Here is a 15,858-nt window from a genome sequence, read left to right on the forward strand (position 1 = left end):
TAGACCCCCCCCCCCTCTCTCTTCAGCCCTTCCATCATACCCTCTATCAACCCCCTCTTCCCCGCAGTGCGCTGCTGAACCAAGATGGCTGCCTTCCAACTCAATTTGCGGTCAGCGAAGGGGCTATTTGCATGAACATGTGTCCCATCGTTTAGCTGATATCCCACCGTGACAATCTCACAGAGAGGAGTGAAATCATGCATATATTAAAGTCTTCTTCCCTTTTTGGTCCAATTCATCTTTCCCTTACTGGTGTTTTGCAATTTTTCCTCACCTCCAATGTGGTACTCAAGGATTAAGTGAAACACTGAGGCCTCTCTTAACACCAGGAGATAAAACAGAGGAATGTAATAGATTGTAAAGAGTGGGGATACACATGCAGTGAGAGAGTGCATGTGGGGACATAAAATGAAAATGAAAGTGGCACTTGGGGAGGGAAATTTCAAGGATGAGCTAAAAGTAAGGTGAGCAACATTGTCCTTTATTAGGGCCTGTAGATCACAGATCTAATGGCAAAAACATACATTCATGTCTACGCAGATATGAATCAACTTGTGGTCACTGGAAGCAAATAAACAGTGGACACTTGTTTTTTAATTAGTATGTGCATGAGTTGTGACTACTGCCAGTATGCAGGTGGCAAACATGTTAAATGGGTTTAATAGCTGAACCTTGTAAAGCTGCCGCTGAAATATGGTCCTAATAAGACAAGGCTCATTAATTCAAACTATATTACTTGTTTCCAACATAATTTTATTAATTTGGTTACTGGTCCCTCAGAGGTTTTATTTAGTATTGGTATTATTCGGTGGTTGGTGGTGGCCTAAAGATTAGAGAAGTGAACTTGTGATTGGAGGGTTGCTGGTTCAATCCCCTAGACTGGCAGGATAAATCTGGGTGCCCCTCCCTCATTACCACCACCAACTTCAGATCTTACCTCTGAAAATCAGGATAACCTGTGATATTATATTTTTAAAAATATATATATATTGGAACACAACTGGCCTAAAGATAATTAGATCTATATTTATTTATTACCACGTTTAAATTGAAAGCAACACATACTGTATTCAGTCAGATCATGCAGTTTACCTTTGCGCCACAAGAGAGCACCAAATCATGATGCGTGACCATCCCCAGTTAAGTAGGAGTTGCTCTTCAGTAATTATTCTCATAAATGACCAACTACCGCACCTGTTTAACTACAGGTATGTGACGCACGGTCGCTAAATGATACGGTTGACAGCTTTTGACGTCAGCTGCTGAACTAGTGATAGTTTCAGAGACTAAAAGGACAAGAAAAATGTTACTGTTCGGGTGTGGAAGCTCAGGTGGTCCAGTTTATAAAGGTGACACTCTTAAAATGTTGGTGTGACGTACATTTCAAATTCGGAAATTTCGGCTACTGCTAGCCACCTAGCGTAATGCTAGCCCAGTTGTAGAGTGTGAGATAACGTTATGATCAAGCCATTTAGAGAAAAATAGACGATAAAGCAGCGTATGCTTTAGGGTGTGGCAACGTTGTGATTGACAAGTCGCTACCACGGCCCCAACGTTGCTTACGTAACGTAACCATTGCGTATGGGCGTAGCTGCTGCTTTCATAGTGTGTTTTCAGTTCACTAAAGTTAATTGTAACACTGTGATCGCCTAAATAAAATCTTGTTCAGCGTTTGGTTGTAGTAAAAGACTCATCAATGAGTCGGATGATCAGTTTTTCCGGTTAGTACATTTTGTTTTAACGGTTTTAGGCCTGTTTTTTGCTAGCGACAATTAGCATTAGCACTACCACTATTAACCATAGACTGTAAATCAAACATCCATATACGTTTTATATTTGTAAAACTTTCCGCGAGCCGAGAAAAGCGATTTAAAAATCCGTGACGTCATCATAATGTAAAGTCTATGGCCCGAGCGTGAGCTAGCGGGCAGGGCCAGCGGGGGAAACACTACTGCGCATATTCAGTGGGCCGCACAACGCGGAAGCAAACCCGGAAGCTAGAAACTTTTTTTGGCGTATGCGCCGGCGAGCAATTCCTATAGGACTGAATGGGCACCATCCAGCTTTTATAATACATCCATGCTGTAAATACATCGTGTTAACCAATCTAGCAGCTAGCGTTATGGTCAGCTCCACCCTCTCGTCCAAATATGGTTACTTCTGGCTCTAAAAATCCAACATGGCGACGGCTAAATCCAAGATGGCGATGGCCAAATTGCTACACTCGAGGCTTCCAAACAGTTCGCAAACCAATGGGTGAGGTCATGGTGACTACAACCATACTTCCCTACAGTCCATAGTTATGATTTGTTGGGCAAACATGTGAGCTAGCCGCTTGCAAACATTTAATTTAAAGTTGAAATTTGCACAGCGAGATACAGAGCGAGGCGGTATTTTTAACTGTGAAACCGTTTGGCTGAGTGTAATGCTACACACACTGCTAACAGAGCTAACTTTGTAACATGGCTAGCTTGCAAAATTATTAATGTCAATTGGCTACAGCTGGTAAAAATGTGCGTCAACATAACTGACAGCAGCTTAATATGTGAAGCCTGTTAACGGAGTAAATTATTCTTAATGCAACAAAAACAAGCTCTGTGTTAAAATGCTGTTTGAACAAACATTTATCCTAATGAAAACAACAGTAAAGGTCATCATGGAATTAATATAAAGGTAAGCTTCATGCAACATTTAAGTTAAATAATGGCTTATAATAATTGATATTGCAGAGTTATCAACACTGGTCCTAGAAGAGTAGCTATGTGTTATCTTTGGGCAATTCAACTTGAAATTGTTTGTTTGACTAAAGATTGGCTTTGTACTTTCTCATTAGGAGAAAAGCAATAAAATCACTTTACCATAGTATACACAGTAGAGATTATCAGTCCCTGGTTAGAGCATTATTACACAAATTCCCAGTGACACAAGAATCATAAGCCCATATTTATTTAATGCCTTTGAATCACTCATAGGTGTCATGATAAAAGTTTGATTAAGAATAGTTCCACATCAAAGTAACTCGTTTAAGTTATATATGAGACTTCCAACTCTGCAAGGAATAGAAGTTTTCCTTGTGGGTAAATGGCATCAAACCTTTACAACACTCTATACCATGAAATTAAATTAATGATCTTACTAATTGTTGCAGAAAAACTAAATTGAATACAGAAAATATGAACCTGTATGTCAAGGGACTAACGAGCTAGTAGAGGCTAAAAATAAGATAAGACTAAACTGGAAAAATGACACAAATATTTGTGTTAAAAATGTCTCAAGTTAAATCTAGCATTATATCCACCCAGTGCACTGTTTTGTGTTTACTGTGTAGGAAGTTCTTTGAAATATGTATGTTCCTTGGCTATAATGATGTAAGCTCTATTTTGGAACTGCCTTTGGTCTGCTGTAATGTTCCGAGGTGTCTGTGCGTCATAAGCACCTGGGCCACTTGGCTACAGCATCAAAGATCATGCATGCATAGCATAACCAATATGTGTTGATACTGCGGTATGGATTGATTTAGCACATGCCCTCATCTGCGCTAGGAGCAATAACATGTGATGTGATGCAAGTTGTCCTGATTAATTGCACTGACAAACTCGCCACCTCACATGGAATGTTTTTTTTTTTGTTGGTTTTTTTTTTACATGCATACATGTATAATTTTAATTATGCCGCTCTCCTGAATGCCGGAAGAGACACAATAGGAGTAATTTCCAATGTTAAGAAAGTTCATAAAATTCTCCTTGTATACCCAAAAGTAGGATCAAACGTATGACACCTTGAGAAGTTAAAATGAATTTCATACTCTGAGATTTTTGGCAAATATGGGTCCAAGTGGAAAGTTGCAACACACTAAAGAGTAAGTAAAATATCCCCTGGTGGAGAAACAACATTTCAGACTGAGACATGGAGAGATGTACACCACAGTTATAAATAGCAAACATATTTTCTGTTCCAGATGAACTCCATATCTAAGAAATACTGGTTGGTTATTAGGAATGCTTGTTGACTCGGGGCATGACAGTTTTATGTTTGTTTGTCTGCTTGACTGTTTGTTCATTTTCACATGGGCTGCTGTGTTTCTAATTCACTGCAGATACATGATTGCGGTTACTCCGTCTTCACTGACGGAGAGAAATCTGTTGAGGTTTTCTGTCCTGTTGACGTCTTGGCATTTTAATAATTTGTGGGTGATTCAGAGCCTCGTTATACAAAAAGTTACCCTTGAATGCCTGAGGGAACAGCTGGCTTGATGGAAGCGGGCTTCATACCTGACCTTGCAACCAACTGTGTTGTTGATTGGATCTTTTTTTTTTTTTTTTGTCTGACCGTTATTGTCCTTCTGTCCATTTGTTCTCAGGTTAACGGGGTTCCAGCTGCCTTCACCCATTGTGAGTACAGGCTCCAGGCTCACTTTGTGGCTGCTGTCAGACTACGCGGTCAGCGGGCAGGGATTTAAAGCTGTCTATGAAGGTAACATGACTTCCATGTTGTTCATTTTTGATCCATAAGTAAAGACAATCATGTTACATTTTTATTCAACAGCACACATATGGATGGGATTAATTTGAGCTCAATCTTAAAGGGTTTGCACAACAAGAGAAACAGAGATTTGTGACTGTTTGACTCATATTCAAGTTTAATCATCCCTAATTTACTTTGACATCATTGCTCTCAGGTAATTTAGTCCAATGGTTTTGAATAATGAACTATCTGTCCCAGAGCTTACAGCCTCTCCTGTTTGTATATGTTAAATTCTGAGCAAAATCTATTAAAATCCTTCTAAAGAAAAGGAAAAAAAGCAAAGGGAGAAAACAGAGAATACGATGCATACCATGACTGTTGTTCCAGAGCAAAATTAGCAGTGTGCACTGAACTAAGCGCATTATCGGATGTTTTAATTTAAAGCCATTCTATCCGGCTAGGTTATCATGTCTCCCTTCCCAGGCCAGGACTGGGACCTTTATCATGGTGACACGGAATGCTTTATGACCCATGGCGGGATGATATTAATGATGGCACTCTTCAAACCCACGCAGGAGGAAAAGCGAGCCTAGGGAGGGGAAGGAAATACAAGCCAGTGACTAATTAGGCTAATTACCTGACAGGAGTTTGTCAGTCTTTTTGAGATATTGTGAACGTGGGGATATGGCTCGATGGAGCAACATCAAGCGACTTGGGAGGCCTAAGACCACGTTGCGTGACTAGATAAAACCAAAGACAAAGAGCAAAGAGAATGTTTGTTAACTCCACTGGGAGGCAATTGGGGCGTCGCGCCTTTCTCACTAGTGGAAACAAAATTGTCAGACTTGTCTAGCTTCTGACCTTGGATGATGTAATTGTCTCTTGCTACACATATGTCTGCAGGAAGTTTACTGCATGATTTTAACACTGTTTTGTTCGTTGAGCTTGTGCAGTTAATGCTCTCTCTCTCTCTCTTTCTCTCTTTCATTTTTCTGTCCCACACTGTACAGTCTGCGACATACACACACATCAACATGTGTCTAATGAATAATGTAAATCTTAAGCCTTGTGGTGACTCGGCGGGATATCAAGCCTGTTGAGCACCAGGGGAGACAAGTGCAATGCCGTAATTACCTGTCCCCCCACGTTACATGACACTGGTGACACCAACTGCATTGACCCATGTCACATGGGGAAAGAGGTAGGCCCCACCGCACTGTGCTGACATTTGGTGTTGCCCTGTAGATTCAGTCGAACGTTGATTTGAGAGCGATAACTACAGGGCATATGTAAGGAAGCACAGAATCAGTCCATTGTAACAGAACGGACGGGCGACCACCTACAGTTTGCTTTTACACACGATGTACACACATCTTACCTCTCTATTCCTTATTTCTCAGATGAAGTGAAACCTCAACCCTTTTCTGCTTTCCTTCATTTTATTCCGTTCTGTTCTTCCTTTGAACTTCTTTGACAATTTCCTCATGGCACACATGCATTCTCTTTGACTTCTCTGTGCTGCTGAAATCCCACCAGGGCTCGCCGGCACAAAGGCCAGAGATAATGAACCTCCACCCCATGGCATGTCTGTTTTATCTCATTACTGATTGAAATTAACACAAGGCTTAAAATCAGCAGGCTAGTAAGAGATGAACAAACCAAAAAATTCATTCTGAGTTTATTTCATGCTGGCCAAACTAAATACTAAATAGTGTTTTAAAGAAATATGCCACTCTAACTTTTATCTGTATAGCATTAGCTAATGTGTAGAGATATAAGATTTAAAGCTTTAATTTAAAACTTGCCCAGTTAATTTCCACAATAGATCTTTTCTTCCTCTTTTTTTTTTTTTAATGCTTTGGCAGCCTCATACCTGCAGTCAGCAGGAGTAATGTGAAGTTTCAAATAACTTTTCTGCTATTGAACTACCTGGGAAGCAGAGAAACACCAGGAAGATGTCACAGAAGTTGAATCACTGCTTTGTGCCTCTTTGTATGAAGCCAGCTTGACCAGAAGCCACTGGCATAGAGCCACCGTTCTGCTTTTGATCTGATTAGTTCACAGTTAGAAATAGTGTACAGCGGTCAGCAGGGAACAAGTTTGAGAACAGGCAACAACCAAAAATTGTACGTAATCAAAGATCTCAGTGTGTATCATCTCAGGAAGTTGCCAGTACTTTGTGTCGGGTGGTAATTTTAGATCACGCTCGTGTAGAATCTCAGATTCATCATCTGATGTTTATCCCCTCAGTAATTTCTCACAGATACTATTCCATGTAGCTTAAGCTCTATTTGTCATAACAGCCCATTCTCATTTGGTTTTCTCTGTCTCCACAATTGTTGTTTATTTAATCAGTTTGTCACACTCCATTTGAGCCAAAGATACGCGTAAACAAATAGCACATGACCAATCTTTTTCCTCCCCTCTAACTGCACAAGTCGACTTATTTTATAGCAGTAAAATGTGATGGGCACCCACAAGACCGTATGCATAATAGAACTCTATATAATCTCATTTTATTGGCTGAGAGAAAATGCCGTTTATTACTGTGTGTCGATAGCTCATCCTTAGCATAGCTACAGCCCTTATGGACCAAGTTATACCATAACCAGCCTGTCAAATGACGGTTTATTTGTGTGCGACTTTATTTCCATAATTTTCCATTTAACGCTAGATGGTTGCACTGTAGGCTGTCAGGTTTTTCCTTTCTTTTTTCCCTCACAAAACAGTGCCAGTCTAAGTGGAATGTGTAATGTTTACCTCAGGGAAAGTACACTTGCGCATAATGTACTTCAGAGTATAGAAAGCCAGTTATGTGTAGGTGGGCATTACCCAGAATACAGCTCGCTTGCGTCACTACTGTGATACAGCTCGGTCATGTCTCTGCCATGCTTTCATTGAAAGTGTGTGGTAAGTGTTGTAGGAGCCAGATTTTTTTTTTTTACACAGGTCTTTCCCACTGAATACATTGATATCTCATGCTGCAGTGTGTCTGTGGTGATTAAGTGTCTGTCGCAAAGACAATTTTGAAATTTGGGCTATTTTACCGTAGTTAAGACAAAACATTTTTAACAATCAGACGCAAGTGATTTGCAATGCAATCGATCTCACTCTCCATTCTCTGCATGCTATTCAGAGTTCCCTTGGTTTTATGCCAACGCTTAATGTCTCTGATTGGACAGAAAAACCCACTGTCCTATCTTTAGCCGTCGTTGTGCCTTCTCATTACATATGACCCACCGCATGTTGTTCTTGGCTAATAGAGCGGTTGTATTTTGCTATTGTGGGAGGTGATCGATATATGTCTGATTATGTTTTTGTGCACATATGTGTATACGTTGTCTGTTGGGCCTCTGTGTGTGTGTGTCTGTGTAGATGTGACTAAGAGTGTGTCTGTGCTTGTTTTGCTCACTGGATGTCCTTCCATTTTCTCAAATGGGATAAACGTGTTTTTTTTTTTTTTCCTTGGTCTGATTGGCTTTTCTCAGCACAGCTTTTGGCAGTAAAACCTCAGTATCCTACAGCCTCTTTTTATTAGGACTGTGCTTACCATCCACCATTTTGGTGCGAGCCCATCTCGTCTATATTAGATATCTGTTCTGTTTCAGCCCACACTGCAATAAGCCTAAGTGCTGCACAGTCCATCTCCCCAACACACTGCGTAATGGCCGAGACCACTCTGGAATCTCTCCACTCTCATCACCATGGCAACCACCAGACTCTTTTTTTTTTTTTTTTTTTTTTTTTTTTCCCTTCCTCGTCTCATTCTTCTCTTTCTCTTCTCCATCTCTTTGCAAACTCTTTATTCATGTTTAATCTGTAGCTATTGAGAAGGAGGCTAACGGGGCAAAGGGAATTAGAAACATTTGCTGAGCTTCTGAAAATATCCACTGGGAATAGAAGAGAACTCTTATCTCTTCATGTCTTACCGCATTCCTTGCTCCCCTTCCTTATTCCTCTTCTCCCCTTTCCTCTGCCTCTACCTCAAATCTCAACTTCCATGCCTTCCATCCAGTATTTTGTTGCCACTTTCCTAACGTTATCGCTAGTTCTCCCTCTTCTCTTGAATATTAAAGTACTGTGATGATTATCTAGTCATGTGTTGCCAAGTTTCTCCTCCGTCTGTGTCTTAGTTGCATAGTAAATGTGTTTCCCAACTGGGTCAGATGAAAAAAAAAAAAAAAAAACACAGCCAGCTCTGCTGCACGACTCCAGCAGTATGCCTCCTCAGTATTAAGTCACTGCAGGTGTCTGAAATAGGTGAAAAAAAAAAAAAAAGACATGCACACGATATTTCATTAAGTATTTCAGTATGCATTTTTCAACAAGTAGTGCTGTATTATGAAGACGGAGCTTAAAAAAGAAAAACAAAATAAAATGAGAATCAGTCAGTGGGTATATGAGGGGTTCACTGAAACAATAAGTCACAATGGACAGTCATATTTTCTGAAAGTGAATAAAGGAGCAGCAGAGGGAGTCCTTCCAGCAGCACAGCCTCCTTATGCCTCCATTGGAGCCGATCTACAATAGCGTCTCTATCTACTTCACCTCGACCACCGCGTCCCCCTCTCTCTCTCTCTCCCTCCTTTGCATTTGCATGAGAGAGGGAGAGAGAGAGAGGTGGGGGCTGAGTAGATGGGGGGGTGATGAGAGAGCAGTGAAGCATGAGTGAGTCTAGTGCCTAATTGAAAAATGAGGCTCGTCCCCTTTAGTCAGGGAGTCGGCCAAATGAAAGTGTGATGACACAGACGAAAGAAGAGTATAAACCTCGATCAAATCCCGCAATCCTAATGTCCTATTTTCCCTCTACAGGGACTCATACACGTTTCACTCTGGGGGTATGTTATGGCTGTGTTTATGTGTTTATGTTTGTAATTTAAAGAGAGGGGTTGAAGGGGTTTTATAACCTGCTGAGCACCTGAGAGATACTCTCTCGGATGTTGTTGGTGCTCGCTTCAGTAAAATTGGCTTTGATTAGGAAAGACGAACAAAAGTGATTGTTTGCCAAAGAGCAATTTACATTGATTGTTTGAATGATTTTGATTACATATTCCGCATCGTTCAGAAGCCATAATCCCCCTGTTTTCTCTGTTGATGTTTCCCACTTTGCAGTCTGCTCTTAAGAGATTCTGAAAAGAATCTGCCCACTTTCTGATTAAATAGTAGTAGCCTCCAGCATAAAATAATCACCAAATGACAAAAACAAACATAAAGCACATGCCTGTTACACATGTAAACAAATTACTATAATATGTCAAAAAGGTTATCAGCCCAGCTGCAGATTACTCGCTCCATCATTCCATGCATGTCTCTGTAGCAATTACAGAGCTCTTGATCAAAGTAAATGAAAAATGAAAAAAAGCAGTAAAGTAAAATAAAAATGGGTCTCAGTTTTTCACTTTTCAGGGAAGCTAAAATGATAAATATTAAAATCTCTTCTTGCTGGACTTCTGAGAGATTGGGACCAATAGGCAGGGTCAGGAAAAGTTGTCTAAATAAATGGTACTTTGAAAGCACTAATTCACCTTATTCAGACTAGTACACTCTCATTGGAGCTCAGCTAAACTATGTTTAATCTTTTAACATTTACCTTTAAGATGAATTAAATTAGAGGTTCCTTGTACGGCAGAAGCCACTGCATATGTGCGGGAACTCTGTTCCGTTTACAGAGCTACATTATAAATTTCTCAAAGAACTTCAGTACATAATGAAGAGGCTTTGGTGTGTAGCACAACAAGCTAGCAAAGCTCTGTAAACAGAACCACCTTTCAGAACATGCGCAGTGGTGTATGTCGTACAAGGAAGCACTCTCCTGGGAGTTACAATCTTATCACTGTTATTACTCTTTGGAGCGGTTTTAAATCAATCTCTTCAGGGGTGGAGAAACATGTCACCCAGTGCAATGGTGTAGCTCTCCAGCACAGAGGAATATGTTATATCAGACTTTGGATACACATGCAATTCTTGTTGGTAGGATGAGTTCATTGTTGGTTTGGCTGTGCACATGAGATTTGACAAGAAAAATATAGAAAATCACCAACCTTATCCGTTAAAAACGTAAACATTATTTAAAGCTGCTGGCAGCCACATTAAGCATGGCATTGGTTAAAACTGTTAAAATGCACTACAAATAGCACAACATGAAGACGTCATGGCGCAGTAGTGTTTATTATTGAGTAAATATGTTCAGAATGCATCTCTGACAAGCTTTGATATCTTTTACAGCCCAAACACTGCTGTCTGCTCACTTTAGTTCTCTCCGGTCTGACTTGACTGCTCTCCGGGCCAGGCAGGTTATGAATGCACCATGTGTGTATGTGTGTGTACGTGTGTGTGTGTGCGTGCGCTTGTGTATCCATGCACATATTCACAGCAGTCTTTCCTCAGCTGTGAAAACAAGGAGGCTGATGCCACTGTGTTTGCATGCTAATCAGTTTATCTCTCTCTTCCTCTTCCTGTCTGTTTTTCACACATTATAGCAAGATTCTCAAATTGATGTTTGCCTGAATGCTTCCATTGAGTCCTAATGATGTTGGGATAGAGAAATAACAGTGATATAATTATTATTATAATTAATAGGTAGGCTTGGCATATTGGCAATTTGTGTTGTTATGTCAACGCAACCTCTACTCTAATTACACTGACAGTCTGAAAGTGATACATTAAAGGGGCAGGAACTAAGTATTTTTCAAATCAGTATTTTCATAAAATGAATCCCCCCCAAAAAACAAGTTTATTCTCAATGTCACTGCTTCAAGGCTGATTAATTAAGAGCTCTATATACAGTACCAGTCAAAAATTTGGAAACTCCTTCCTATTCCCTTCAATGAGAAGGTGTATCTGTCAGGAAACACTGCTGTCCAATACAGTTGAACAGGACAAAGCTAAACACATCTAGAGCACATCTAATACTGTCGTTTTTAACACAACAGTTGTTCCGACTGCTGAGGGACACAAACAAATCAAATGTCCCTTTCTTTTAGTCAACAACAGGTATTTGTATACGAGCGGTACCTCCAGTGTTCTGTGTTCATGCTCTATGGGAGAGCTGTACATTTTCATGCTAGTAATTTTCTAAATAATTGCACGTTGTTTTGCAATTTTAATCAACTCAATGTACAGGCATTGTAGATTAAATATCCATTAATTGGCTCATTTAATCAGAAAGTTCATGTTAGCCTATTTCTACATGGAGCCTCAAGAAGACAGGTAAAAATAAATTATGTGGAAATGCTAGCCACAGGGATGCAGTGTTAACTTTAATTAGCTTGACAAAAGACACAGAATAGTTCAGTCAATAGTGAGCAGGGAATTGAGATCGTGGACACTCACTAATCATTGTCATTTTGCGTCATTAACGGTAAAATGCGGCGGCACTACATTGTGGAATTGTATAACATAAAATAACACACTCAGAATTCAGACAGTTGAATAAAATGTCTGAGGGTAAATATATTTTGACTTGTCATAACAGGGAAGGCACAGGTATAACAAATAACATTAATGGTGGCTCTGTTCCATTTACTGTCGGTGTGCCAGTAGCATATACTACTTACATTAAGACTCTGGCACTGGAACACCTAAATATAATTCAGCAATTATTGATGTTGTCAGTTACATCTGTTTTAAACTAGACAAATATCTGCTGTGAGAAGGGTCTCTTACATTGACTAAGTGTTGTTTCGCTTGCTAGCTAGGTTGCTATTATATTTATTTAGATTATATTTTCTTGCTCCTTTGCGTTTGTCCATATGTATCTTGTGAAAATATTGTATTCTTTTCAGGCACCACCACCAGTCTGTCACTGGTGTTGTGCAGTTGCCATAGTAGCAACGGAGCCTTTCAAAATTTAGATTTTAAATGTCAACCACGTATGAGTTCAACAGAGCCATGAACAGAAACCTACTGTAAGAGATTAGGGCCATGTAGATGCCTCAAGACTTGGCCACAGCCCAGTTCTTGTGCGCTCGCAGGCGTATTAAGAGTCAGTTTTGTTTACCGATGTCTGCTCTCCCACAAGTGGTGACTCACTGCTGTTATTTCAATGAAACCGTATGGGTGACATCCTTACCTGGACTTTTTTGCAAACAAAACACAGTGTATGTGCGTTTTCTTGTGTGCATTCATGTGTCCTCTGTGACCAACCAGGTACAGAACATCTTGATCCTTTATTTCGCTGCTTTATACAATGCAAAACTCAGGCCTTGTGAAATATCCTTAATTCCCTATAGAAGGTCTTTGGAAAACAAATTCAACAGTGTAGACTTGCCAACCCTTTATTAAGCCTTCTAACAAAACACTATTTAGTTGCAATTTCTGCATGTTCTTAAAAAGATATATTTATATTTAAACCTGATGCCAGTATTCTTTATTTTCCTGAGCCTTTGCCGCATGTTGTTACGGTTATCTATAAAACACCAGCTTCACTAAAACATTTCAACTTTGAAACGTTAATGCAGTTGCCATAATTATAGAATAGAAAAAAATTAAAGTGCCTCGCATTTTTTTCAGAAACAGGCAAAGCAAATTGAGACATTTTGGATACATTCACAAAAGACCCTGGTGATTCCGGTTTGGACTGGTAATTACAAACTTGCCCTCACAACACCAGCATGCCTTTCTAATTTTGTCAAAGAGACAGCACATTCAATGTAGTTTCCACACAAATCAAAAACTAATCCTAGCAAAAGCTGATTCCTTACGTATCTTGAAGCTTCAGGGACAAGCAGATATACTGTAAGAGAAAGAAGTCCAGGAACAAGTGCTTACTATTAGAACGGGGCTCAGGAGCCTGAACTTACCTAATGTTAAATGGAAGCTCAGCTATTATGGCTGTAATTTTACTGAATGTATTTACACATTTTTTTGGAAAATGTGGGCTATCTGGCACATCTGTGTAAGCCGAGCTTCCGCTCTGGCAGACTGTAGCTGTTATTAGTGTTTGGCATGGGAATCGGCCGCCAGCATGTCTGACCGTTAAATGCTTCTGACACTTAATTAATGGCTGATTGTTGTGCGGCGATTCTCTGTCAGCCTAATGAAGACTGTTTCGGCTCACACACACACACACACACTTACATAAACACACACTACTCTTGCATGCACAGTGACTTTCACAAACACACACTCTACATCTATATTTCAGTGTACAAGAAACATTCAAACAACTCAAGAAATGTTGAATAATTTTGTGCAGTTTAGCAATAATGCACTTGTAGTCTGTTTTTCTTCTCTACCACTATATCAGTGGATTGCTTTTTAAAATCATATTAAATCAGTATAATATTAAAATTTTAAAATAATTTTAATAATATTATTAATATAATTATCAGAGAAATAATCTGGCTCTATTTCTCAAAATGTATCTCTTATTCTCGACAGACACAATTCAATGCTTTTGATCTGAACAATCCAAATTATCTGTGAACTCGTCAGAAGAGTAAGTGAAGTTCAGACTTAGTTCAAGTGTAATCATGCATTATATTGTTCTTAACTTAAAATGACTGGTGAGTTTGGGTTAAAAAAAAGTGATGTATTTGTTGAAATTCTTCCAGCTGTCTCTTTACTTGCCTCACATTATGTTAATATTTGATACTGAATCCCACATCTGAGCCTTTTATGGATTATTTTTCATATTTTCTTTATTCTTTTCTCTCTTTTTATAGAACTGACATGAGCTAAGAGAGCTCTTGACAGTTCCCATTGCCTCGCAAGTCATTGCCAGGCATGTGTGCTCTGCACAGCACTGCAAGACACTCATTTTTTGGGTCTCTACCCTCATTCCTTCTTGCCCTCTATTTGTTTTCTGGGTGAATGGGCAGGAAGACAGGGTCTGGTCTACGGTCAGGACAAGTTGTTGTTGTTTTGCTCTCCAGATAAAGGGTGGAAAACAACACTCCCACACCATGGTTCCACGCAGACACACGGACACATCTGCACACAGTAGACATTCAAGCGCACCCATTTACACAAGTGGACACAGGAGTGCACGCTCAAACATAGCATGATGCCTTTGCTGCACAGTGGAGCATGCACAGAAAGGTCATTTTTTCCTTGTGAACCTGTGGCTTTGGATAAGTTTCTTTGCAGTGCCTTAGAGCAGCCCAAGAAGTGTGTAAATATGTCCATCTATAATACCAGTCCTCTATAACTGCTTGCATGGGCGACTTTATACTATGTATTTCTCACTAGGGATGAGACCATGTGCAAATTAAACATGAACTCACTGTACGGCTGTCCCTGACTCAGAGTTGGTACTTCAGAGCGATGCATCGACTTGGAAGGGAGGGTCAGGGCGAGGGTGACTTGACGTGACGTTTATTCTCATATTCTCATCTATATTTATCTCATTACATACAATGTTTCCACTATATTCATTCTGCAGCGGCACACTGCTGCTGCAAAATTATGAGCGCTGTTGCTAAAATTTCACATGATCATTAATATCAATGGGCTATTAATGATTTTCACTTGCACAGTGTGTGAGCATGATAACACCCTAGTTACCATGGAACTGTTGTGAGTCATCTTCCCTCTCTTCATTCTTCAAAGGACATCTACGTGAAAAGTACTGTTACAAGAGTAGCGTAGCTCCTTTAAGGAATAAGGCGGTGCGTGATGTGTGTGCGTAGCGAGTGTGTGGTTGAGCGAGCGACAGAAAAGTGAGAGTGAATGCGAGCGGAGCAGAGGAAAAGGTTAGTAGTAAGTTGTCGATCTGGCAGTAAATGTACAGTACAGGCTACAGTGTGTTATTTAATAAATACTGCAGTGTCTGTTGTTTCCCCAACTGCTGGAAAAGGTGAAGGGGGTTAGCCCCAAAGTTAGCGACGATGGTAGCCTAACCTGAGCAGGCTCACTAAAGGTGGACTGACCTTTTAAGGTGGACCAGCTATTCACATTTTAGTGTCAGTCTCAGCTGCTCTTAAACAGAGAATGGAGAAATGTCTGGTTGCTGAGCCTCTTCCGAGTTTTGCTCAGCCGCCCCCCCTCGTCGAACAGCATGCCGTTCATCGTTTGTGATGTGAAAATGTCAGATTTCCACACAGTGAGAGAAATAAAAGATGTGCGTCCCGGTATTAGTTCAGTTATAGAATTCAAGCACAGCACAAAGTGTCTCTCCCGCTGGCTGCTGATAGCACTGTGAGCCGAAGAGTCGATCACACTGGACGATGTGCACTGTCTTCCATTTCCCTCATCCCTCTCTGTTTCCATCGCAGTTATGTATTTAGGTCATTTAGAGACAAGAATCTATAAATTTACAGCTGTGTATAATGATGCGGCTAAAAAGAAAAAGGCAGCGATTCGACTGACAAAATACGAGTCGACTCAGGGGTTTATTGACTGATGCATCGACTCAGCAACTTTTAGGGGGCAGCCCCAACTCACCAGCAATAT

General features: G+C 40.2%; 1 protein-coding gene across 6 annotated transcripts in view; it reads left to right on the forward strand.

Annotated features, from left to right (window-relative positions):
• Positions 1–15,858, forward strand: part of csmd2 (CUB and Sushi multiple domains 2) — a 271,384-nt gene that overhangs the window by 39,262 nt on the left and 216,264 nt on the right. For 4 of the 6 annotated variants that reach the window (XM_044335069.1, XM_044335068.1, XM_044335070.1 and 1 more), the window contains exons 1-2: positions 2,086–2,256; positions 4,361–4,473. In XM_044335069.1, coding sequence (XP_044191004.1) covers positions 2,180–2,256; positions 4,361–4,473 — 190 coding nt within the window. In that variant the 5' untranslated portion in view covers positions 2,086–2,179. Of the gene's footprint in view, positions 1–1,132; positions 1,209–2,085; positions 2,257–4,360; positions 4,474–15,858 lie in introns of those variants that run through there. The other 2 variants (XM_044335072.1, XM_044335073.1) reach the window with 2 other exon arrangements.

The sequence above is a fragment of the Thunnus albacares genome, chromosome 19, assembly GCF_914725855.1.
Source record: "Thunnus albacares chromosome 19, fThuAlb1.1, whole genome shotgun sequence".
Lineage (NCBI taxonomy): Eukaryota > Metazoa > Chordata > Actinopteri > Scombriformes > Scombridae > Thunnus > Thunnus albacares.